Source organism: Sceloporus undulatus, chromosome 6 (genome assembly GCF_019175285.1).
Source record: "Sceloporus undulatus isolate JIND9_A2432 ecotype Alabama chromosome 6, SceUnd_v1.1, whole genome shotgun sequence".
Taxonomy (NCBI): domain Eukaryota; kingdom Metazoa; phylum Chordata; class Lepidosauria; order Squamata; family Phrynosomatidae; genus Sceloporus; species Sceloporus undulatus.
Genome location: NC_056527.1, coordinates 90,130,867 through 90,156,877, shown reverse-complemented (window position 1 = coordinate 90,156,877; position 26,011 = coordinate 90,130,867). Strand labels below are relative to the sequence as shown.

At 41.1% G+C, this 26,011-nt stretch overlaps 1 protein-coding gene across 1 annotated transcript in view; it reads right to left on the bottom strand.

Annotated features, from left to right (window-relative positions):
- SMARCD2 (SWI/SNF related, matrix associated, actin dependent regulator of chromatin, subfamily d, member 2) overlaps window positions 1–26,011 on the bottom strand; it is a 39,396-nt gene that overhangs the window by 10,205 nt on the left and 3,180 nt on the right. Inside the window, exons 2-5 of the mRNA XM_042472285.1 lie at window positions 14,394–14,578; window positions 7,399–7,441; window positions 5,171–5,293; window positions 3,662–3,781 (exon numbers count right to left, since the gene is read on the bottom strand). Of these exons, the coding sequence (XP_042328219.1) occupies window positions 3,662–3,781; window positions 5,171–5,293; window positions 7,399–7,441; window positions 14,394–14,578 (471 nt within the window). The remainder of the gene's footprint in view (window positions 1–3,661; window positions 3,782–5,170; window positions 5,294–7,398; window positions 7,442–14,393; window positions 14,579–26,011) is intronic.

Here is a 26,011-nt window from a genome sequence, read left to right as displayed (position 1 = left end):
TGCCAGTGAAAAATCAACAACCTTCTGATGGTGTGTAAAAGAATGAGTTTCTGTTGTGTTTTTCAACCATGAGATCATCTGGATCTTTGAAAAATAGATTTCTAAATACAAATTTTGGGAGCAGATGTATGGCTCTAGTATAATGCCAAATTGAAAAGATAAAAATCAAACTGAGAATGAAGTAAATAATCGTGATAAGATGAAATTGTAGATCTAAGTCACACATTAGAAATAAATAAAAAAAAATCAATGGACCCAGATAATAACCACTAGAACCTGGGAAGGATCAAGGAAATTACCTTATGTCTGAGCTGGATAACATAGTGGAAAACATAAATGAAGACAGAATTACTCTTCATATAGAAGAATAAATCCTGCCAAAAGAGAATGAATATGGCTCCTACAAAGAAGAATCCTTACTTCATTACCTGGACAGTTCTCACAGTGAAAGGATGTAAGAAGGGAGTTCTAAAGATTTGTGTTGGGAACAGAACTTTTAAATTTGTGTATAAATGACTTAGTTAGAGAACAGCAGTAAGGTGGCCAGGTTAGATGATGACACCACATTCTTAAGAATTGAAAAAAGAAAAAAAGAAACTGCAGAAAGTTCAAAAAATATTTTTAAGTGAGTAAATGGGCAATAAAATGGCAAACTTATCTTTATTTTATTTATGTAAAATATAAATAAATTAAATTTGCAAAAAATCCAAATGTTGTTCAGTGTACGCAAAAAGAGATACATATTATAATGAAAACCCTACAACAGTTATGAAAAAGACAAGTACAATCGTAGGGATAATTAGGAAAGGAATATTTTATTTTATAAAATTATGCTAGGTGTTCAGAAATTTGAAAGAGGGACATTTTCATTTTCTCTCATATTTGAACTCTGGGATCATCCTGTGAAAGTGAGTGTGAGCAGATCCTCAAAAAACCTGAAGTATGTCTTCAAACAGCACATATGGTGATTTAGGTAAGAAAAATTATTGGAAGATTAGACTTTCAACAACTGCTGCTCATGATGGCTACTTGGTGATTCCAGCATCAGAGGCACCCTGCCTCAAAATATGAGCTGCTGGAAAACAACAGTAGGAGAGTACTGTTGCCTTCTCGTTTTACTTATGTGTTTCCCATGGACTTAGCCCTGCCCACTGGGGAAAACAGAATCTACTAAGTATCTCTTTGTTCCCAGTCTTGGAGAGCTTTGCTTACATCCTCATGACCTGGTCACTACTCAGAGTGAAAGGAAGCCAGATACACAAGAAGGGGCATCTCCAATGGATGTAAATCAGGCTTCTACATATCAGGAGAGTCTCTGGTTGGCTGACTGCTCCAGGTTGTATGCCCAAATGAGGTGGCCTAAGGTGAAATGGATGGCGCTCAGAAAAATCTTTAATAAATAAAATTGACAAAGACTGCATCCACACTGCAAAAATAATCTAGGTTAACCACACTTTAACTGCCATGGCTCAAGGCTATGAAATTCTAGGATTCATAGTTTGTTGTGCCACAAGAGCAGAGCTATGGTAGTTATAGTGGGGTCAAACTGGATTATTTCTGCAGTGCGGATGCACCCAAAAATAGATATAAATCAGATCAAATAAATCAGGTCATTGTTCGGCCTCTGAGGGAGAGAGAAGGCTGGCCCAGTACCATCAGGGGCCGGCCTGAAGAAAGAGGCTCCTCCCTCCCTAACTGTCATCGTTCGGCCTCTGAGGGAGAGAGAAGGCTGGCCCATCCATCAGGGGCCGGCCTGAGAAAGAGGCTCCTCCCTCCCTAACTGTCATCGTTGGCCTATGAGGGAGAGAGAAGGCTGCCCAGTACATCAGGCCGGCCTGAAGAAAGAGGCTCCTCCCTCCCTAACGGTCATCGTTCGGCCTCTGAGGGAGAAGAAGGCTGTCCCAGTACCATCAGGGCCGGCCTGAAGAAAGATGCCTCCTCCTCTAACTGTCAATCGTTCGGCCCTGAGGGAGAGAGAAGGCTGGCCCAGTACATCAGGGGCGGCCGGAAGAACGAGGCTCCTCCCTCCCTAACGGTCATCGTTCGCCTCTGGGAGAGAGAGAAGGCTGGGCCCATACCATCAGGGGCCGCCTAAGAAAGAGGCTCTCTCCCTCCCAACGTCATCGTTCGGCCTCTGAGGAGAGAGAAGGCTGGCCCAGTACCATCAGGGGCCGGCCTGAAGAAAGAGGCTCCCCTCCCTAACTGTCATCGTTCGGCCTCTGGAGGGAGAGAGAAGGCTGGTCCCAGTACCATCAGGGGCCGGCCTGAAGAAGAGAGCTCCTCCCCCCTAACTGTCATCGTTCCTGCCTCTGAGGGAGAGAGAAGGCTGGCCCAGTACCATCAGGGTCCAGCCTGAAGAAAAGAGGCTCCTCCCTCCCTAACTGTCATCGTTGCCTCGAGGGGAGAGAAGGCTGGCCCAGTACCATCAGGCCACCTGAAGAAAAGCTCCCTCCCCCTCCCTAACTGTCAGTTCGCCTCTGAGGAGAGAGAAGGCTGGCCCAGTACCATCAGGGGCTAGCCTGAAGAAAGAGGCTCCTCCCTCCCTAACTGCCCGCCTGCCCGCTTTCCACCTGGGCAGGAGCGGCCCAGAGAGACTCTTCCTTGCCACTGGAGCGGCGTTTCTCCAGGGGGAGATTCTGTAATCTGTAATCTGTAATCTGTACTGTATTGTATTTTCATTTTGTTTTGTAAACCGCCGTGATCATAGGAACGGCGGTATATAAATAAAATTTCAATCAATCAATCAAAAAATATGTAAATATGAATAAATCTTATTTCAACATGAGCACACATTAGCTTCATTATACAGTAGCCCCTCAGAATCTGTTCTGGACCCACACTTAAAATGGAGACACACACATATTCGAGTCCCATAGAAAATATTGGTATGTATGCAGACGCCAACATTTTATTAAGGTCACTTGTGTCTCCTGTGAAGAGCAAGACCACAGATTCCAAGTCTGCGAAAAGGGAGGGACAACTGTACTTCATTATAATAAAAATCAATAAAAACATAACAACCAACTACTAATTAAAATAATAAATTGATATTTGAAAAGATTAACTTACTTTAACACTTTAAATATTATCGTATTAACTACAGTTAATTAATCCATTTAGAGAATGGTAAGTTCATTACAGAATGAGGTTAATTTATGATGAAATAATTTCTAATTTTAATGTAGCTAGAAACCATAAATTTTAAATATGTTACAAACAGAAGTAGCAGAAGGAACGGCAAGTTAAAGCCTTTCTATTCCAATTCACTGGGGAACACTTTGAAATCTTTGCAAAACCAAGGTTTCTGCTTGAAAAGTAATATATAACATCATGGACTACATTAGTCAACTGCACTATGTGGCTTGCATTTGAACTGGAAATTGACTAGAGTGAGCACTCCGCATTTAGCAATTTGCTAGGTTTTTAGAATTTATTTTTTCTTGCAGTGTTAGTGGAGGGAATGTGCAAAGAAAAAAAAGATGTTAAGGGCAGCATGTGACACTGAGGTCAAACTTTGTCCAGCCCTGATATAAATTTAAAGGGGACAAGTCAAGAGTTGAGACATAAATGTTTGCCTTGCAGGGAATCTCCAATAAAACTTATTTTAACCATTTTCCATGTTCCACCAAGCTACCTATCAGCAAGAATATTTCAGTCTTACATCATCCAAGAGTTTCCCCTCCACACGAAGTTCCCACGAGGCTATGCGCTCACTGCCTTCAGATTCTTCTTTGCCAGGTGTAAAAGTATTGGAGATGTAAATCCGCAGCTTTCGCTTTTGCTAAAGGTTGGGGGGGGGGGGAATTTATCAGGAACAGAACAGAATCATTTCAATTACATACTCATACTCACACTCAAGTATCATCTCCAAAGAGCAATTCCACCTCACAAGTTCCAATATCTATCATTTCTAACCAGTAATGGAAAAAATCCTGCCTGAAACTGAAAAAGCTGCTACCACTGATTGTTGACAAAGTCTGGTTCCTTTTGGTGTTGCCACAGAAGCAGACGGAAAGGAACTGGCAGTTTCAGCAGGAAGGTTTCTATATAAGACTGCTGGACATGAGCAGGGTTGATGCCAAAATGCTTATATAATACTCTAGGACAGTGTTTAATGAACTTTGGTCCACCCAGTATTTTGGACTTCACTTCCCAGAAGCACCAATCAATTTGGCCAACAGTTAGGAACTCTGGGAGCTGACGTCCAAAAAATACAGAAGACAGAGGTTTGGGAACTACTGTTCTGGAACAGTGGTGTCACACCTGGGTGGTGTAGAGTGCACTGGGTGACACCTCAGAGGTTGGGGACACCCGGTTTGGCCCTCCTCCCCCATGGTGTGTGTGTGTGTGTGTGTGTCGGTGCTGCCCAGTGACCAACCCTTCTTCTCTGCTGCTTTAGCTCTCTCTGCAAGCAGAAAGCCAAGGACAGAGAACGAGCGGCAATATGTGCCCCTTCCGTTGACTCACTTGCCCAGCTGGCAGTAGTCCCCCCAACAGCTTGAGGACAAGGATTGGTGAGCTTGCCCCAACCTCCACCCCAAGGAGGAAGCTGAGGCAGCGGAGCAGGGGTGAGCTCACCCCTCACAGCTGCTCCATTGCCCCAGCTCCATCCTTGAAGAGAAAGCTGGGGCACTGGGGGAGGAGCAAGAATGCCACTTTTGTACATTTCTGTTGCCTCACTTGCCCAGCTGACACACGCACACACACACACATGTATGCACACTGCCCTGAGTGGGTGGCCTGGGCAAGTCTGAAGCTGGGGAAGGGAAGCAAGGGAGTCTGAAACTTCTGCGACCTCCCAACAAAATTTGCAGGGTCTGGCTGGGCAGTAGGTGACCAAGGAGAGGGGTAGGCAAGCAAGTTAGCAGGAGAAGATGGGGCAGGCCATTGACACCCCTGCCCCCCAGCAGCCCTCTGCATGGGGGACACCAAAGCTAATTATGCCACTGCCCTTGAAGGTTCCAAAAGATGCACTGTGCAAGCACAGGATAACCCATTTGTGTGAGTCACAGAAACCACAAAGAAGAATAGGCCCTTCTTCTCAGTCCTACCACAACTGGTAGGCTATATTCAATCTGTAACTGAGCCTTTAGGGCACCAGGGAACATCCTAAAGGACATGTGACCCTGTCCATCCCAGAGTGCTTAGCTAATCCTATTTCTTTCCATACCGTCAAAGGTTTCTTGATCGCCTCCTGGATCTCCATCCTCTTGCGGGCAATGGTCTGGTCCAGCTTGCGTTCAAAGGCCAGTAAATCCATGTAAGCCTGAGACTCTGGAACCAGCTCACGAATCTATGAACAATGATAATCTATCAGGCAAATCTATCCAGAAGAGATCTTGTAGCACCTTTGAGACTAACTGAAAGAAAGCAGTTGGCAGCATGAGCTTTTGTAGACTTCAGTCTGCTTCCTCAGGTGCATTTAGACACATCTGAGAAAGTAGACTGAAGTCTACGAAAGTTCATGCTGTCAACTTCTTTCTTTCTGTTAGTCTCAAAGGTGCTACAAGATCTCTCTACATACCGATTCTACTTATTAACACAGATATATCTTGGAATTCTATCTAGAAGAATGATTGAATTCAGAGCTTAAAAAAGGATCCATCCTGGCTGGGGAATTCCAGATGCTGCAGTTTCCCTGAGAAAAAAAAGGTTTCCATATTCAACCAGAACAAGGGTCCAGTGCCTCTAAGCCAGGGTGCACAACTGTGGAAAGCTAGGGTGTCACATTAGCCCCCTCAGGAGAACTTGGTGGGCTGCATGTCTCTATTGCATCTGTTTCTGCATAAGAAAAATCAATTGTTTTGCCACCAAACACTGTCTAGGGAGCATGGGAAACTTATCTCATGTTTTGGAGCTTTTGGTGGACATTTTAGATCTAGGAGAGGCCTTTTTTAACATCAGGAAGTGAACAGATCTCACTTCCTACTCAATTCCTAAAAAAGGCCTCTCCAGGGCCTAAATTGGCTGTGTGTGCGTGCAAAATGTGGTGGAAATATGTGAAGTCGAAGGCTTTCATGGCTGGCATCCATAGATTTTTATGGGTTTTTCGGGCTATGTGGCCATGTTCTAGAAGAGTTTCTTCCTGACGTTTCGCCAGCATCTGTGGCTAGCATCTTCAGAGAATGCTTTCCTGGAGAGGAGTGGGGTATATATATTGTGGGATCTGGAAAAGCAGGAGTGATTTGCATGTGTATTGTTCTGTTGCTAATGGAAGGCCTCAAGGTGGGAGGATATGCAAAGGAGGATTAGTGTCTGCTTGATTAGTGCTCATTGCCTGCTGGCGAAACGACAGATGTTGGCGAAATGTCACGGAGAAACTCTTCTAGAACATGGCCACATAGCCCGAAAAACCCACAAAAATCTGTGGTGGAAATATTCCTCCCACTTACCTAGTGGACACTTGGGGGCATTTAAAATAAAAAAAATTAAACCGTTTGGAAGAAATGCACTCCACACACACCTAGAGTGTGTTTGGGTGCATTGAGAGAATTATGGAGCAAAAAGGGAAAAAACATTTTTGTACCCATCCACTTGGAAGAGTCTTGGAGACCCTGGAGAGTCATATGCATCCAATGGGCCACACGCTTGCTCTAAGCAGTTACTCAATGGAAGAACATCAATGGATATAATTATCTAGAGGACATGCATTTTGATTCCTGTCTCTCCCAGCTCATAGGCAGGTCTGTCTCTGCTTTGTCTACCAATGGGAGAAAGAATCCATAAGGTCTAATCCAATTTAATCTAGTAGATGTGCTTTAACTTCACTTACAAATATTAACCAGGATTGTTGTGAGGATGAACAACGTAAAGATGGTGAATAAACATAAAAGTTTATTCACAATTACAACTAGTAGTGGTTCAGGCTTGAGAAGCCAGTTTGGCATAGTGGTTTGAGTGTTGGACTATGACTCTGGAGACTAGGGTTCGATTCCCAGCTTGGCTATAAGCCCACTAGGTGACCTTGAGCAAGTCCCATGCTCTCAGCCGCAGAGGAAGGCAAAGGCAAACCTCCTCTGAACAAATTTTGCCAAGAAAACACCATGATAAGTGTCACCTTAGGGTTACCATAAGTTGGAAACGACTTGAAGGCATACAATAACAATTAAGTCCAGGCTTGACTGGAGCTGCTGAGAAACCTTGGACTAGCCATATGGAATCTCAATGGGAACTGCTTCAGCTATTCCAAATGGGAGGAGGGACCAAATTGTAATATTTTTCTCACTGCACTGAAAAAGCAGAGTGCTTCTCTTCCTTTCGCCTGCACACTCAAATAATTATGCAAGGAATTGCAAAGATAATAGGTTCAAAACTAAACATTCTGTTCCTACCAAATGAACCCATTCCCTGTCTCTTTCTCCTTAATGCAAAGGGCTCTATTGGAAAAAGAGCACTTACCCGCTGTGGCAGGACCTTGTCTGCCATCTTCCGCCTTTTGAGCCTGCAAGAATTATGCAGAAGAGTTAAGCCCTCAGGGGAGCAACAGTCTAGAGGTCCTGGAACTGTGACTATAAAGCCCAAATTCTACACCCATAACAAATAACATATGATTTCCAGGCCTTGTCTGCATGGGCCAAATAAAACATCCTCCATTTGTCTTCTCAGCAAGAAGACTGTATGACACAGCCCAAACCCTAGTTCTGTGGCAAACAGACCAGACAATGTTCAACCTGTTCAGCACCAGAAACAGAGTATAACCCGATAAAATGAATTAAAATACCTCACCAGCTGATCTTGACCTTCCTGGAAGCCCTCCATTCCAACTCTGGGTGGCTGTTTGAAATACATCCCACTGAGCTTCCTGGTGCATCCAATACTGTCACTAATCACTTGCTCTGGGGTCAGAACAAGACACGTGCCCATGTAATTGCCACTGGGCATCTTGTTCTGACTTCATAGTGAAGTCAGCAGCAGACACACCAGGCAGCTCAGTAGGATATGCATGCATTTGGTGTAGGAAGAGAGGGCTGTATCCCGGGCCCCAGACGTGATAACTGTCTGTGTAACAGTAATATATCTTCCCTGCTTTTAAATACTGGTTCACAAATCCCCCTCCGCTTGACTTAGGGGAACTTACCTATATCTTTGGTAGCAAGCTACAGGTAAGTACCCCTAAATCAAGCTGAGGGGAATTTGTGAAATTACAGTTAATTATTTTGTAATAAATATATTAAACTGTTTCATGCACAATATTAACTTCAGAAAAACATTCAGACTCATTTGGGGTCATAAAGCACACCTTTATTTATTTAAAATATTTATATCCTGCCTTTCTTCTGACAATGGGACTGAACATGGCTAACAACATATTTAAACACTACAAGTTAAAAGCCAAATATAAGTGAAAATAAAAGTATAGATATAAGATTTTTTAAAAATTAAACAATTTGTGTTTAAAAAATTAAACCTTAACAATATTAAAATGTATTAAAAACTATACAAACCCTTTAAAACCATTTCCCTCCACATTTAATGTTACCATCTTCAACAATTACGTATATAAAGTCCTTTTTGGAAATAAATGTATAGGCAGTTTTATAGTTATGAGGTTTATTCATCTGTCCTAGCTCTTAAAGCTGTTGGGTAATTGTTTTTCATGACAGTTCCACATAATTCAAAACATAAAAAGAACAATTTCATACTCAGCTAGTTTTTTGTTTCCTCACCATTTCCATTGTTATGCTGTTGCTACATTTGCTGCTATGAGGACATGAACTGTGAGTTCCTCATATTCCATGACAGAGTTTGGTTATTCACATTTAGAACAGATATAGGAATAAACCTCTCCACAGGAAGCTAGGATTCTAATGGACAAAATGGTGTGAGAAATGTGGAATAGTGGGAGCTGCTGAATCTGAGATCGCTGTGGGAGCTCCTACATGCTATGTAGTCACATTTCCTTCATTTGTGTTGTTGTTGTAGTTGTTGCTGTTATTGTGTGTTGTTGTGTTGTTTCTGACTTACGATGACGGTGGGGTTTTGTGGTCAAGTTTCTTCAGAGGTGGTTTGTCATTGTCAACCCCTGAGGCTGAGAGACTGTCACTTACCCTGGGTCATGGCCAGTGGATGTCATGGCCAAGGAAGGATTTGAACCCTGTTTTTCAGGGCCACAGTTCAATGCCACGCTGCACCATGCTGGCTCTCTTATGGCTATTTGTACAGTCATTTTAAATCGACGAATGTTTTAACTGAAGTTGTGTTTTAACTGAAGCATATTTGTTGGTCTATTGTTATTCCCGCCCCTTCTTCTTCTTATTATTATTATTATTTTATGAAAAGAAAGAGTAACAATAAAAAAGAGGCAGGAGAGAATACGTTTGGATCCATATAGCAGCAGTGGAAATTCTGCCTGCAAGCATAATAAAGAACAGAAGAATCCTGCCTTCAACTCATTGCAAAAGGAACAATAACAGCTACAAAGCTCAAACTAACCAAGAGAATGAAGTCTGGCAGTTGAAATGGCAATCTAGCAAACCAAGAGATCGTTTTCTCCTTCTACTGCTTTGTGCTTCCACTTTCATCATGCAGAACTTGGCCCTGAAGCCTGGGTGCCAGATGTTTTCAGCTGTTTGCTTCCCTGTGCAACATTCTCTTTGGATCAAGCTGGCTGAGAGGACTTGCCAGGAAACTGAATGTCATTTGCATCTTATTTGTTTTCAAAAACAGCTGGTAAAACCAAGCCAAACAGATTCTGTAAGGGGCCAGAAATGTGTATGTGAAGAAAACAGATTAAACTCAAATTCTGCTGAAGTTGCTTGTAGAAGAAAAATGCAAGCTGAAGTCAGGGGGAGAACAGAAACTCAAATGAGAGTAAGGGGCAAATGGGCTGCAATAAGGAGAGGATACTTGACTCTCTGTTGTATGCTTTCAAGTCATTTCTGACTTGTGTCAACTGTAAGGGGCCCGATCACTGAGTTTTCTTGGCAGAATTTATTTGAAGGAGGCTTGCCTTTGCTTTTCTCTGAGGTTGAGGTAGTGTGACCTGCCCCGTTTTCAAGAGCAATTCATACATACTCTTCTTCCCCCAAAACAGCTTAAAATTTACACTCTTCCTTTCAAACATGTCAAGTGTCTCTCTCAATATAGTTCAGTAATCCTTAAAAACTGACCCTGTAAGGTAGTGAAGGGTCTGTCTTTAAGGATTACCAAAGAGCACTTTGCACATTTGAAATGAAGAATGTAAATTCTAATCATTCTTGTAAGCACTTTTGGGGGAAGATGAATATATATAAATTGCTTCTGAAAATGATGCAGGCCACGGGTCCTGCAAGTAAATGTTGCAGTGCTTCCACACGTCCATAGAAGAGGGCTCCTGTTCAGCAGTTTAGCCAACTGTAACTTCCTCCAGAATAGGGCTGGAGAACCTGGAGCCCTTCAAATGCTGTTGGACTACAACTCTCATTGCCCCTCTTCATTGACCATGCTGACCAGGGCTGTTGGAATGTGGACCCAACAATATCTGAAGGGCCACTCATTTCCCACTTCTGCTAAAAAGTTGTAACAGGCTTCCAGCTCACCCATTTCCTTTTGACATTTTCAACTGACATTGAGTATTCCACAGCTCATAAATACCATCAAGCATGCTCTAAAGTGGGAAGTTTGGAAGAGACTACTATAGGGGAGCTATGGGGCAAAACAGACCACCCCAAAGGAGAGGCTCCGCACCACCCCTTTCAGCACTGGATCGGGCCTGCGGCAACCGTACACCACAGGGCCAATCTGGTGCTTTGCTGGCTTGAAAAGGGCCAGCAAAATACCACTCTTTCTGAAAGCGATGAAAAGTCATCCTTGCCACGGTAACAGTGCACAGGACGTCTAATGCTGCACGAAAGGGGTGTGATGCCACCTGCTGTCTGGTTGGGCGTGGAGTGTGACACCAGCGTTGGGGCATCGTCAGGTGTCACACTCCACATCCAACCATGTCCCCAATCTGACCCAAGGCCAGTGTTAAACGCCAGTCTGTTTAGACCCTTTGTTAGAGCTCCTGAAAACAATCAGATCTCAGAAATGCCAGTATGAGGATCAGATTGCCTTGTCCACATTCATATTTCAAGTCTCTCCATTTCCATCAACTTCTTCTCTATGGCAAACTCATGGCCTGGCAAGTATCTTTGCCTATACCTAATCAAAAACATATCTTGAGTAGATTCAAGGCCCTTTGGCCTATCAAATTAACATGGTCTCAGAAAGTCTCTCCATGCAGTGCTGGGAACTAGCCAGTCACACAATGCTTGAGGTGGGGAAGCAGACATTCAGAGAAAGAAGATATCTGCACACAAAGTGTAGAGGGTGCTCATCACAGAATAGTCCTAGCTCTCATGGTATACCTTAGCTAATGTTTCTTATATGCACACAAAATCTTGATTATGTACCTAGGCTATATCACTTTAGACTGCAGAAAGAGACTGAAGTGATGGAATGCTCAACCATGTAAAAATAAAATATAAAGAAAAAACCCTACCTAGAAAACTAACATGCCCAAGGAAAAAGTGAAGGAGAAAGCAGAAGCATCCATATCTGTGAGACCTAGGTCTAAGAAGATGTTTATGGAGGAAACCATGTGCTCCAAATTAACACATTGCATCTTTTCCAGTGGAAGAATTTAAAATTAATCTATTGTCATAGATCATCATTATCTCTTGGAATGGTGCTAGATTTGAATGTTTTAGAGGTCTGTGTATAGTTTTATTCTTATTGTTTTAATGTTTTAGGATTTTAACTCTTTTAATATCTACTGTTTTTAAACACTTGTATTTTTTAAATTTCATTTTATTCTTTTATTGAGTTATGTGTTTAAACACCATACTAGTTTAATTCTATTTTAATGTCCACTTATGTATATTTTTACCTACATTTTGTTTAATTTCTAAAATGCTTTGTATCCCAATTTTTGGGGGAAAGCAGGATATAAATAAATATAATCATCATCATCTAGTAAAGTTTATCATTTCATTGGTCCTTCATCATATATATTGGAATATACAGTATATTCAATTCCAGGAAACAAGTGATTCCACAGATTACTAGATAATCATTGCAGATTCTTTGGTTAGTGATTTTGGTTACTCTGTCCCAAGTAAACTCTCAGAATAGAGGGTTCACATAATTAACACAGTAATTTCTATGCACCCTTTCCTAATGGCTACAGTGCACGTATTTGGTATACCAAGGAGGCATTGGTAGTAAAATAGCTGGGACAGTAGTAATGCAAAAGAAGTGAAGACAGATTGGGATTGAGTAATACAAAGTTCTGAGCCTATATCGGGGCATTATGTGACAGAAATTATGGTACAGCATGCTGTCTTCTCCATTACCATTTCATTTGCTTAATGCTGTCCAGTGGAATTATTCCAAGCACCATATGGTCTAATAAATTCTAGGCCTATGATTCTGAATTCTCTGTCTCAGTTCATTCTTACTAGGTTGAGCAAGTGGTTTTGACCTGAGAATAAGGACAAAGTTTTTGAAGCAGTCCAACTAGTCATCTGTGCTTTGAATCCTTCCCCATCTTCCCTGATCCTAGGCAATTGGCAGAGGCTGGCTACCACAATTCTTAGGCTGCTCATACATCTTTGAGAGAAGCAGCAGTCCATGCTTCTCTTGAAAAGGCCACATTACAACCATTCCTGAAAAAGTCCTTTATGACCACTTTTGTGGAAAATATTTTTTGGAGCAATAGAGTGAATGTTGGTGGTCCAGCTCGTTTCCTTTAGAAGAGAATGATTTATTGCCTTGATATGTTGGTGGGTAAACTCTGCCAGTGATAAATCAGTATATATGTACTAACTAACTGTTCTAAAAACCTTGACAACTCTTATGCCTTCAGTCATGGTGTTCTTCTGAATTGCTGGGAGTATGCAGCCCTTACAGTGGTTCCACTCCAACTCATTTGTTAGATTTCAGAAGGTGGGGGAAAGGATGGGTGTTCTATTCCATAGATTATATTATAGGCCTGGTACATTCCACTAAGAAGTGGCAATCTGCCAGTGGCCTATTTCCCTCCAAAGGGAAACTGCAGCTGCCAAACAGTGCAGCTTCCTTCCAGACTAAAAAGAACCAGGTATTTCTGGGTTCTTTTTATGGTGCCGGAGTGATGCTCGCAACGTAAGCGATGCGCGGCACTTACATCACAATGGCAGCACCTGTGTACATGGGACGACGTCATTAGTACGCCACCACTCCATACTAGGGTTAGGGACTGTGCGGTTGTTGCGCGGTCCCTAACCCTAACATTGGTGCCACCACGGCGCATTTGGGCAGTCTGTACTGTGCCATAGTTTCATTCCATGCCTGTGGTTTCCAACCCTATATGAAATTGCTGGAGAAGTTCAAAAATTTTAGAGTAGTCTCTCTAAAGACACTCTCTCCTTAGAGTAGAATCAGCAATTACCTCCATGAACTGAAATTAAATCCAGATATGAAGGAGAGGATGGCAAAACGCAAGAGTTTAGACTGAGAGTGAATGGACTATTTTAGGACATAGTGTAAATCCATCTCAATTAAAGAAGTAGAACCACAGCATACTCTCAAACCTAGATTTCCTCTTGAAATTTAGATGATACCTTTGTATTAATTTGCCAGCAGTGTCCTTTCTGTCATGACTGGAACACTTCATTCCTAAGAAGGCTGTTTGGAAGTACCACTGGTGCAAAATGTGGCAAGCAGAATTTTAACTGACCTAAGTTAACATCATCACATGACAACAGCCATAAGAGAAATGCACTTATTACTTGGATCTAAATCTAAAATAGTTGTTCTGCTAGAACAGATTCACGGAATTGCTGGACAGTAAGTCAACACTTAGTACTTAATCACCAACTGATTAACCCAAAGACTTCTGAATTTCAGTCAATTCAAAGTAAACCAGAAAATCAAGAGCATTGCAAGGAACAATCTGAAAATAAAAGGAAATCCTTTGCACAGCTCTTAGCTTTTTGGAGACTTCACTAACACAGGATATACCAATGGCCATGATTAATGCCAAGGTTCAGAAAGAAAGGAGAGGGGATTACCCAAAGCTACGGACAAGGACATTTAAAAACACTCTTCCTAGAGAGGAAGCTCAAATTACTTGACTGGGGACTACAATTAGAGCTTCTGAACATTTTAAGCACAGAAGCTAAAACGGATCCAGCAAAATAAGAGTTGGCTACTTTGCTATTGTGCATGTAGGGAAGGGTGATGTCTAAAAACAAAGGTAAGATACACAGAGTAAGAGGTGGCAGTGAAGAAACTGTTCCACTATTTTGCAAATACTGTATCACCAATTTAAAGCTGGATTTTACGTAGAAGACATTAGGCCCTGACTAGAGATGTCTCTTATCATATTCTACTCCCTTTCCACAACATACATACATATTCCATAAAAGATTAATATTCCCTGGAGTTCTTACCCTCGCCTTTGGGTTAGAGATGGAGGTTGGGTCTGTGGCCCAAGGAGGCGCTTTCGGAATGGATCCATCATGGACTGTGGCAATCCAGGTCTCATTGGAGAAGCTGTTCCATATGGAGGCCCTGAGGGGGCTCCCACTTGTAATCCTGTCATGGGCATCCGGCCACCAGGCAGCATTGCCTGCCGCTGGAAAGAAAAAATAGAAAGCATTCTAGAAAACAGGCCACGCAACCACCAGGAGTTCATTGGCAGTGTCTTGACTGAACTCACACTGCTCCCACATCAGGGTAAAGTGCAACTGGCAAATCCACACTAAAAGCTGCCTAATGTTCTTCCAAAGAAAATTTTGGGAATGTAGATCATGGTGTGGGGAATCCTAACAGAACCTGTAGCATTCTTATATAACTACAATTATCACAGTAGCCATAACAACTAGTTTAAAGCTGTAATGTAGATGTACTCAGATACAATTAAGAATGAAGAGTAGGGATGACCGAGAATGGTCACTGCCACAGACACTATGCCATACTGCTAATTTCTTTAAAAACAGTGCTCAAGTTTATCATACTTCACTCACTCTGTGCCATTAAAAACTGCATATTTTGCAACCATCTGAGATGCATAAAAGCAGTATTTGGTGGAAAATATGGGGGCTTTTTTTCACATAAAACTCCTAAAGTTCCTCAGCCATTGAGACTAGCCATCAATACAGCTGTGGTCCAAAAAAGTAACATTTCCAAGCTCTGGGTAAATGTTCCCCTGCCCAACCCTATACAGCAACTGAGAAGAATTCACTCTTTCTTGAAACTATTTGAGGCACAGGAACCTGTCTCCGATTAACTATGACCAGCTCACCTGTCCCTTTACTTCCAGCTATGCTACTCTTTTGATCACAGAAAATAACAGACCTTCTCCACAACTCACTTACTAGCTGATTTAAGTGGCCCATGTGAACAATGGAGCAATGACACCACCACACATCAGCCCCATCAAGCATGCCCAATGGTCAGAGATGATAGGAGTTATAGTCTATCGGCAACTGAAGTGCCCAAAGTTCTCCATTCTCCTCTACTGGGAAGGGCTATCATAGTTCTCTGTATACATGTTGCTATTGTTGTTGTTGTTATGCATTGTTCATATATGGGTTTTTAAAAATAATAATATTTATTTATTTATACCCCGCTCTTTTTCAAATTATTATCAAGATAATAAAATATTAACAAACTAACTTTTTTTAAAATGAAAGATAATCTTCTACTAAACAACAGATTACTAAAGGGGTAGACGCACATGCTAGAATACGATCTAACAGGGTGTTCTTATATTCGCAAGGATTTCTGACTCCCCAAATTTTAACAGTAGAGGCAACAAAACGGTTCTCCCACTCACTTTGCTGCAAAGAAGCTAGGAGCAGTGCCAGCTGGTGGCTTCCCTCTCAGATGCTACAAATGTAAAGTCTGCCTACTCCTGAATTGGTAGATAAAACTGGTAGCTAATATGGAAGGTTAATGTACCCTTCTTCAGTTTCAAAGACAGAGAAAAAAAAATAATATTTTCTTCTCTCAAAGCCAGTGAACCTAGCATTCTCCTATTAATATACACAAGCTGGCATTTCCTTGATTTGACCCAACTAGAGTAGACCCATTCAATTAATGCTGAATGATAGGTCCACACAGAGATAAATCTAATGGATTAAATAAGTCTACTGCAGCTGGGTCTAAAACAGGAGTTAAGCCACAGTTACTCTTTCTATCACTAAGAACAGGAATATGGAACTGAAACTAAAACCAGAGGCAAGCCTCAAACAAAATGCCTTTCCTCATATACAAGTGAGATTGTTCCATTTTCACAATAAAGACTTTTATACACAGACCTTTAAAGGTTCAGATGTCTAGTCCTTCCCATTAGAAGGTACACCAATCCTGATGTACGGTAGTACAAATGGCTAAGAATATGAATGAAGGACCAGGAAAATATCAGTGAAATCTCACTTCAAGCCACTAAGTCGCCTCAAAGAAATCACAATATCTGAGAACCACACTTGAGATAAGCAGAAGCTGTCCCCAACCCTTGCAATTAAGAACACTGGTTTAGTGCCATTTTGAAGAGGTACCTTATGTTTCTTTATGTGATTATGGCTTTTAAAATCCCATCCCCAGTGAAAAAGTGTACAGGAGGTTTTCCCAGTTGGCCATCAGCATTATATTTTTAGCTATCACCAGCAATCACATTTGTGTAACTGTTATCACACCCTACAGCCTGCATTATTTTCAGATACAAATATTTTGTTATATTTTATTATAATATCAGTTACAGAGAGGCCATAAGCATGAATTGGAAAAGTCAGATTACCTTTAAGTGTATTTCTGACCTGAGGGCAAGTGGAAAGACCCTGTAACCTTATGGCTGAGAATATTGCTGTTTCCCCACCCCTTGCCATGTGCATTTCCTCTTGAATGTCACAGGACAAAGGTCTGTCAGCCTAAAGCATGATGCCAATCTTTCTGCTTGCCTCCATGGTATTTTCCCACACGCCATCCTATTCCAAACTCCCTTGGGTTGTCCTAATTTTCTTATTCCTGCTTGATTAACGCAATGCCAACTTCATCAATCTAAATATTCTTTAAGTTAAAACCATCAACCAGATGGGAAGCCCATTGTTTCTGGAATTTCTGGGAAATCAACTCAAACTGCCTCAAGTGAGGTTTGGCGCATAAAAAACCCTGGTTGGACACTCCTATTTTAGTCTCAGTCGGAGTTGCACTGAGCCAAGACAGTTAAAGCAGTCTCAAATTGGATTATTTCTGCAGTGTGTTTTGGACCTCAGTCCCAGGTAGTGATCTGAGTCCAATCCACTTTGCATTCATTCCTCAGATTGGAGCATCATTTTTAGAGTGGTAAGCATTGCCCATTTCAATCCTTTAATTTGCTATTTACTACCATCTTTTTTAGACTTTAGATTGTTTGTGTATGTTGTGTGTAAGTGCTTCATGTGAATGTTGACATCCCTCTTGTTGCTCAAGTAATAAAACTGAAATGTACTTAGTACTCTGGAGTTCTAGTTTTTTGGAACTGGTAAACAAAGGCTGAAAAATCCTGGCTAGTCTTACCCTGGCCTTCTCACAGCTTCCTATTAAGCTTAATTAATTTCCCCATTGAATTCGATTTGTGGATGCACTCTTGGGACCCCCTGCAATTTAGGTAACAGAACCTTCCCACACAATCCTCATCCTACTTTGTCCTTAAGACCCTCCTGGTTATGTGCCACCTCTAGACTACCTGTTTATTTCCTTTCTTCATCTCATGGATATCTACAAAAACAAGTAATTTTGGGGATGGGAGCTCTTAGAATTCCATTTGAATACAGCAGTTTACTCTTTTCATCCACAGTTCTAGTAATATCAAAAACCTTTTCTTGGTCTACTCTTTCCTCCATTTTTTCAGGGAGGCACTTTTACAAGGAACAGGACACAGATGATCAGAGTCATTACAAAACAAGGCTCTTTGCTGTGCACAGAACTATTAACAGGGAGGAGCCCCATGAGCCTCTAAAGAGGCCTTGTGCATAACTGCACAGAAAGGAGAAATCTTTCCTCCTACTACAACTTGTTATCAAAAGAATTGAAGTGCCAACATTTCCCCATCCTTATCATTATTAAAAGCATGTCCATGGCTGAATGAGGCAAACCTGATCTGTTCGTATCTGCCTGTTTGACTGAAGGAGTACATGCTGGGACCTGATTTCTTTTGCAGCTGTCCTCAGTTCAGGTTACCTAGGCACAGGGCTTGTTTATTAAATCCTCCAGGGGCACTTGATTGCTTATGCGCACATGCACGTGAACATAGACATCCTCTTGAGGCTCCTTCAGAAGGGATTTGCACTCTCTTGCCCTGTGGGATCTGAAACACGTTGCTGCTGCCAAGGTGCTGGTGCAGCTGCCAAAGCAACCAAGCCAGCAGGGCAACATTTCAGCCCTCCCTAACAGGCCCAGGCATTGCCTCTAACCTTCTGCCACTCCCACAGAGAACACAGGCAAAGGAGGTGGGGCAGCACCACACAAGCTCAATGGGGAACAGATTGCCCATAGCAATTAAAAAGAAAGAGAGAAAGAAAGTAAGGGGAGAATTCTGAGCACGAGAATCATCATCATGGCTATGAGGAGAAAGGTCACATGCAAAAAGGCTGGAGGAAATGAGTATGCTAGTCTACAGAAACAAAGATGAAAGGAAATACACTGACTGTTGTGAAACGTCTGAAAAGTTGTCAGAGAGTGGAGAGTTCCAGTTCACCAAATCCCAACTTAGTTATGAGCTCCAGCAAAGAATGAGCCAGTGTGGCGTAATGATTTGCGTGTTGGACTATGACTCTGGAGAGCAGGGTTTGATTCCTGCTTGGGAATGAAACCCACTGGATGACCTTAGGCAAATCATATGGTCTCAGCCACAGGAGAAGGCAATGGCAAGTCTCCTCTGAACAAATTTTCCCAAGAAAACCCTGTTATAGGTTCACCTTAGGGTCGTCATAAGTCAAAAATGACTTGAAGGCACACAACAAAACCAACAAAGAATGGAAAATCACTCTGCCTTAGCCTCAGCTGTCCTCCTTACTTTAAGCCTAAACTACTTCACATAAGAATTAAAAGTATATCCATTAAATGTTTTGAAGACAAATTATCTGAAGCCTAAATGCAATTGAGAGCTGGTGTGGTGTAGTGGTTTGAACGCTGGACTACAACTAGAGAACAGGGTCTGGATTCCTACTTGGCCATAGAAACCCACTGGGTGACCTTGGAAAAGTCACATTTTCTCAGCCTCAGAGGAAGACAATGGCAAACCTCCTCTGAACAAATCTTGCCAAGAAAGCCCCATAACAGGGTCACCTTAGGGCCACCAACAGCAATAATAGCAAGTACATGGACTGACTTAGTGTATGTATGATACATGTATGGATGGATACGCTTATCAGTGAACTAGCACTCCCCAACAAGCAAGAGAGTATGGAGCTATTATTCTGAACAAATCAGCCTTTGATATCCACTGGGGTTTGATTCCAGGACCCACCATGGAGACCAAAATTCAGAGATGCTCAAGTCCCATTGAATAAAGTGGTGTAGTAGAATGGTATCCCTTATATAAAATGGCCAAATCAAGTTTCACATTTTGGAATTTATATTTTCATATGTACTTTCCAGACTTTGGATGGTTGAATCCACGGATAAGTAATCCATGGATATGGAGGGCCAAATGTAATACGATTTTTTTGGAAACTGTACAAAGCATTTTTGTCATGTCTGGATGTAACACAGGGACATGCTGCCATGTACTTACAAATATACTATTTCAATATAAGAAGGACACACTGCAAATGTATGTATCATACATACACTGAGTTAGTCCATTGGTCTGTTTGGCCCACTACTGTCAACAATGACTTCCAGAGGCTTTCCAGAGTTTCAGGCAGGATGTTTTCCCAGGACCGCTGGAAGATGCTAGTGACTGGACCAGGACCATCTATACGCAAAGCAAGTGCTCTTCCACTGAGCTACATGTCTCCCCTGTGCAGATATTATATTTAGTAAAATATCGTTGTCTCATCCTATATCAAAAGACCTCAAATATGCTGACTTAGAGTACCCTGTTGCAAACTTTGTACAGTGGGTGAAATAGCACCTATTGCAAAAACTGACCCAGGGCAAATTTATTACTGAGACTGAAAAAGTTAAACAGGGGATATGCCTACTTGGATGCACATGGTTCGTGGGCTCAAATCATTTGCTTTACATTTGTCTTCTCCTTGTGATTTACAATGTGTGAACTGGCACGTAGCAAATTACCACAAAATCCTATAATTTTATAGAGTTCAACTCATTCTCCATAGTAACTCTGATTAAGGAAAGTTTGCCATCTGTCTGTTACTACTCAAAGCCACATGCTTCCCTTGAGGAATGGTCTTACTTACAGCCTCACCTGTGTAGCCTACTTTTTCTTGCCCCAAGTGGAATACTCAATTCAGACAGGTGGAAGCCTCTGTTGCCACAGCCTTCTCCCTGAGGAGCTACACAACCATCTGTAGTTTTAGGAAATATACCACTTTCTTCACAAACTGCTGTGTTCAAACAAAAGCCTATTTGTGGGTTCATTCTCCACACTAACTCTGATGAAGGAGAGGTTGTGTGTCTGTTACTACTCAAAGCCATGAAGAAGAGCTTTCAGAAGAATATTTTCCTGTTTGCCTCTTAGTTACAAAATCATATGGTTCTAAGTGACTTGAAAGTTATCTAATCCATTATACTCCTTCCTGTGTAAGAATTATAAACATAAAAATATCATCTTAAGCATAGCACTCGAAATGACACAGATGTTACTTATGTTGTGCAAATTATTTGCAAAATATTGGCTAGGGGGGAAGCAGAAAAAATTGAATTTAGGGAGCACAGAATGAAGGGGGGAAATCTATACATACGTACCTCATACTAGGAATAGTCTCTTGTTTTCTATATCTGTCCCTAGTAAGGTATTGTCCTCAGCTAGCATGTTAAGGTTTTTTTTTAACATTTCTAGAGTCTACATATATAACTAAAGTCCTTTAGGTGTTAACCCACTTCTTCGTATAAGTTAAATTTCAGTAGGGAGAATTAGGAAAACCCACTTTGATTAGTTCACAGACAGAACTATTGATTAGTGCACATACAGAAACAAACCACTGTCTTTTCCATTCCCAATAAAACTTCTATATGCTACAAGAAATGTCTGAATTGCAGTTATAGTATGAGATGAAGCAAGCATAACCTACTACCAAGTTAATGAATACAGCAAACAGATGGGAAGAGAAGAGCAGGGTGGGATAATTTACACTGTGTTCCTTCATGAAAGATCAGGGATTTTACCAGTACTGCAGAAGACAGTTTCTTTTTATTTTCATTTATGAAATACAGTACTGGCACCAGGAAAGCCACCAAACACCAGCTTCACATAAAGCAATTGGCCTCAGCTTCCTTTGGAGCATTTGTCTCTATATCAACAGTATCAACAACAGTTTACCAATTTCATGGCAAGTAAATCAGTTTTCTTTTGATACCAAGCCACACAGAACACTTGTCCTGGTGGCCACTAGTCCTTGTCCTATGTTGTTGACATCAAAAGTGTTTCCTTAGTGCCAGCATGGGTGAATCAGCAATCAAGTGACAGTAACGGCTTTTTCATGGCTTTTATGCAAGTCATAGTCATACTGGGAGGGGAGGAAGACAAGTAGAGAAAAGAAAAGTAACTGGTAAGATAATAGGAGATGACCCTCACAAGAATACTTGCAGACAGTGTCAAGCATATGGTTCAGCTTTAAGGTAACTCAAAAACTAAGAGCTCAATATTATCTTATCAGCTTAAAGCATATGGCAGGACAGCCCATCTTTTTAGGATTGTGGTCACAGAATTCCAGAATTCTAGCTTTAATTTTAAAAGTTTCTGGCCTTCATTTGACTGACTAAAAGGTGCTTTCACCACAATTAATTGGAGAACAGTATAAAACATATTTTTAAAAAATAGAAATGCCTATAAAAATTGCAGCAGGCCAGCACCATCTTAAGAAAAGAGTATTTCCTTCCTAAATATGAAGGATTCCCTCTTCTATGATGTTTACATTGATGTATGCATAACCTGAAAACACAGTCGGTATGCTGCCGGCTCCACAAATGCTATTTACCCATAAGCAAATGCACCCAACATGATGTCCTCCAGAAATTGTGGCCTACATATCCCATCATCCATGTGCCTGCTGTTTGGGGTTGCTGGGAGTTGTAGCATACGGGAAGCACAACGCTGTGGAAGGCTGCATTAGATCAGGCTATCTAATAAAGCACTTACGGTCCATTAAAATTCTTAAGACCAACTTCTCTGTCAAAAGAGAGCTAGATTTTAGGTGAAAATGCTATGTAACTCCTACACAAACAGACTAAGAAACCCCATTTGTTTTACATATTTTTGAGAACCACACAGAACCTTCTGTATGGCTGGCAAAACTACAGAGAAGACAATTCATTCGGCCCCTCCTCATTTCTACTTCTTTCTTCCTGTGCTGCAAAAAGCAGAACAGTCAACATCTACCTTTTTAATCACAGGCTGGTACAATATTACCCAGCAGGTTTGTCAAGCTGATACTTGCTAAAGCTGCGGCTGCCGTATTTGGCTGCTGTACTGTTTCCTGCTTCCTTGTTACAGAACCACCAAGGGAACTGGAGGGACGTGCAAAGGCACAGAGAGTCTCACTGCTGAAAACTCATGTCAAATGTGTGAAATGGTTGCCACTGGCAGGGCGAAGCTAGTAAGATTCCTTGCATGGAGCATGTCAAATCTCTGAAAATGACACAGAACTTAGATGGTGACCTGTTGTCCTCAATTCCTAGCTTTCAGGGCTTATAACATGTTGGCTTTGGCTGATGTTTTCACAGCAGCACATGCAAGGACAGAGTGCTGCAAAGCCAGCTTCAGTTTCAAGGTAACAGAACCAAATGCAGGCCATTACATTTAACTTCTTAGCCCAAGGTAAGATATTCCATGCATCATGTGATTCAAATTATGGTGTGGTACTGAGAAATGGAGCATACACAGTATATTACAAAATGGGAAATGTGAACAAAGGACTAGAGCAATCCAAAATGTAAAGAAATGCAACATGATGTATTGTTGTTGTTAGCTGCCCTCGAGTCGGTTCCGACTCATGGCGACCCTGTGGATAACACATCGCCAAGAATCCCCATCCTCCACTGCCCTGCCCAGATCCTGCAAGCCCTTGCCCATAACCGCCCTGATTGAGTCTATCCATCTGGTTTGTAGTCTTCCTCTCTTTCTTCTACCCTCTACCTTTCCTAGCATTATTGTTTTTTCTAGTGATCTGTGCCTTCTTATTATGTGGCCAAAGTACAATACAGATTTAGCCAGACTGATTTGAGCAGTGGGATAGTGAATCTACTTTGAGATTTAACCTGAACTTTAAAGGCCATTTCCAAGTGATGAACCTATTTTGAGGATACAGTTCAGCACCACAGATAATTCCTTTAAGGTTCAGCCAAAAACCAAGAGTAGATTCACTGCTCCATTGGCATTGGAACCACCAGCCACCACAGGATATAAGGAAATTTGCCTGTCTGAATCGCTGATCTTAGACTTCATCCAACTGTTTAAAAAGATAGCTACTCGGGCACAGGCTCATCTTAACCAAAATCATATCTGTAATGACTGATAAGTCCTTGCTAAAGGAAAGAAGGGGAAGGTCTATCATTTCCAAGAAATGGAAAGTCATACATGATCCAAAACCAGGGCTGGGGAGTAGTGGTGATTTGGGAGTTACTCCTTGTCCTACTCCAGAGTAAGATATTTTTCCTTAATGTAACTCCCACTGTGCCTTTAACATCAAATTTGTTTTAAATTAGTTTGAAAAAACCAAAACTTAAACAAAACAAATGGACAGCAAACAGTATAAAAAGGAACCTTTTTACTTCCAACAATTCAACCATTTTAACCAGACATACAAAAGCTGTGTTTCAATGTCACACTAAACCAGTGGTTCCCAACCTGTGGGTCGGGACCCCTTTGGGGGTCAAATGACCCTTTCATGGGGGTCACCTAAGACCATTGGAAAACATCTATTACAGTTATGAAGTAGCAATGAAAATAATTTCATGGGTTTGGGTCACAACATGAGGAACTGTATTAAAGGGTCGCGGCATTAGGAAGGTTGGGAACCACTGCACTAAACTATGGTTTTGAAATAGCCTATCACTTAAATTTCCAATTAGAGTTGCAAGTTTCAAATCCTTCCTTGCAGCTTTTGATCAATCACAGGTTGCCCTGCTATCCAAAGAGAAGACACCAAACAAGCTAACTTCAAAGAGAGGTTTAGAAAGCTGGCTTCTTTGAAACTAACCATATTTATGACTGACCACATTTTGAGACATCAAGGAAACTGTGGTTCATAAAAACAGAAAATAAAGTTTCCACACTCTTTCCATGCTGTATAAATAAAAGGGAAGCACAAGAGCCTCGGGGAAGGTTAAGTTTGTTCATATTTTTGATAACTCACTGTTTAATGTGATCTCTTAATGCAAACAAACTGTGCAGGGTTAGAAAGGAATATGTCGTCTTGCTGGTAGGAAAAATGTAGGATTTGCTACCTTCCTGCACATTCAACTGAAACCAGTTCCTCTTTCTTAACTTCTGAGATAATAATCTTGCTATACAAGTTCTCCAAAGTTTGGCACCTCCTTATCTTTTTATTTCCATCATTAGTTTGAACATGTTCAATCATATGATGGTTTGTAAGGTCTAAAAATCTTTTTTTCTATCAAACTTTTCATCTTTTTGTATGTATTTTTTAATGTCATTCTTTCCTCATCAAAACATTGCATTGTTTATCTACACCGCATTATTTTAAAGGTAAGACAATATTATTTTGCAACTTATATAATTCCAAGCAATAGAAAGATAGCAGCAGAATCCTATGGGTTAGTCCCAACTAGAGTAAATCCATTCAATCAATTGTTGAATAGTAAATCAACACATAGGTAAATCCCATTGGTTCATTGGGTCCAACTTAGTTAAGATTATTCATGCTTTTGTTCCCTTTCCCTATTCTTTTTGTTTCTTCAGACTGGAAGCTCTTTTGAAAATTACCCTATTTGACTTTTGCCAGAGTATAGTATTTAAGATACTTTTAGGTAATAAAACATTGGCAGCAATAAATGCCAAGGTGGTTACTGATGAATACTGTAAAGGCAACTCTGAATTAATTCAGTTTCTATTCTACTATATTAGGTAAAAGTGCATTCTTCTTTAGGCAAATTATATAACCATTTTTTAAAATTTCCAAACTACACAACTGTGAGGTTCAAGATGGTTGTTTTAGGGAGGTGTCACGTTTCCACTGCATCTCAAGTTCTTAGGAGAAAGTGAACAAAAGATCCCAGGAGAAAGATGATGGCAGTGGTGCTACTTTCATATAAGAGACACCAGATGTCCAAGATCTCAGTTCATGAGTGCATTTTCATTTTACTTCATTTTATTTACAAATACAAGGTATGTTTGAGGTAGGACCAAATTTCCATTCTGTAGAAGAGAAGTAAGTCTTGAGAATGTATTGCTCAAACTCGCACAGCAAAAGCAAGCTTCCAAACCAGGCCTCCTAACTTAAGCCCATCTTTCCCTCTGATGACCTTATGTAAATGATTCTCTACCTCCTCAATTTATCTTCAAAACAATCCTGTAATTCTTTACAGAATGGAATAAAATTAATCACGCTGAGAGAGTTACTAAACCACTCAGTGAGTTTCATGGATCAGTAGACTAGAGATCTTCCAGCTCTTAATCCACCATTCTGACTACTGACCATGCTGGGTTTTAAACTTCTGAACACATTACAAATCCCTGTTCTTTCAACAAACATTCCTTTTAAAGGATAGCACAAAGTCCCATTACTTTTCCATATAATTCACTCCAGTTAGCAATAATGAAAAAGGGGAAAAGAAAATTCTGGTGATGAGAAGTACACCATAGATATTATTTCAAGATCAACTACTGTAATATGGTTCACTTGCTGCATAGTACACCTCTCCAAACCAAGGGACAAAA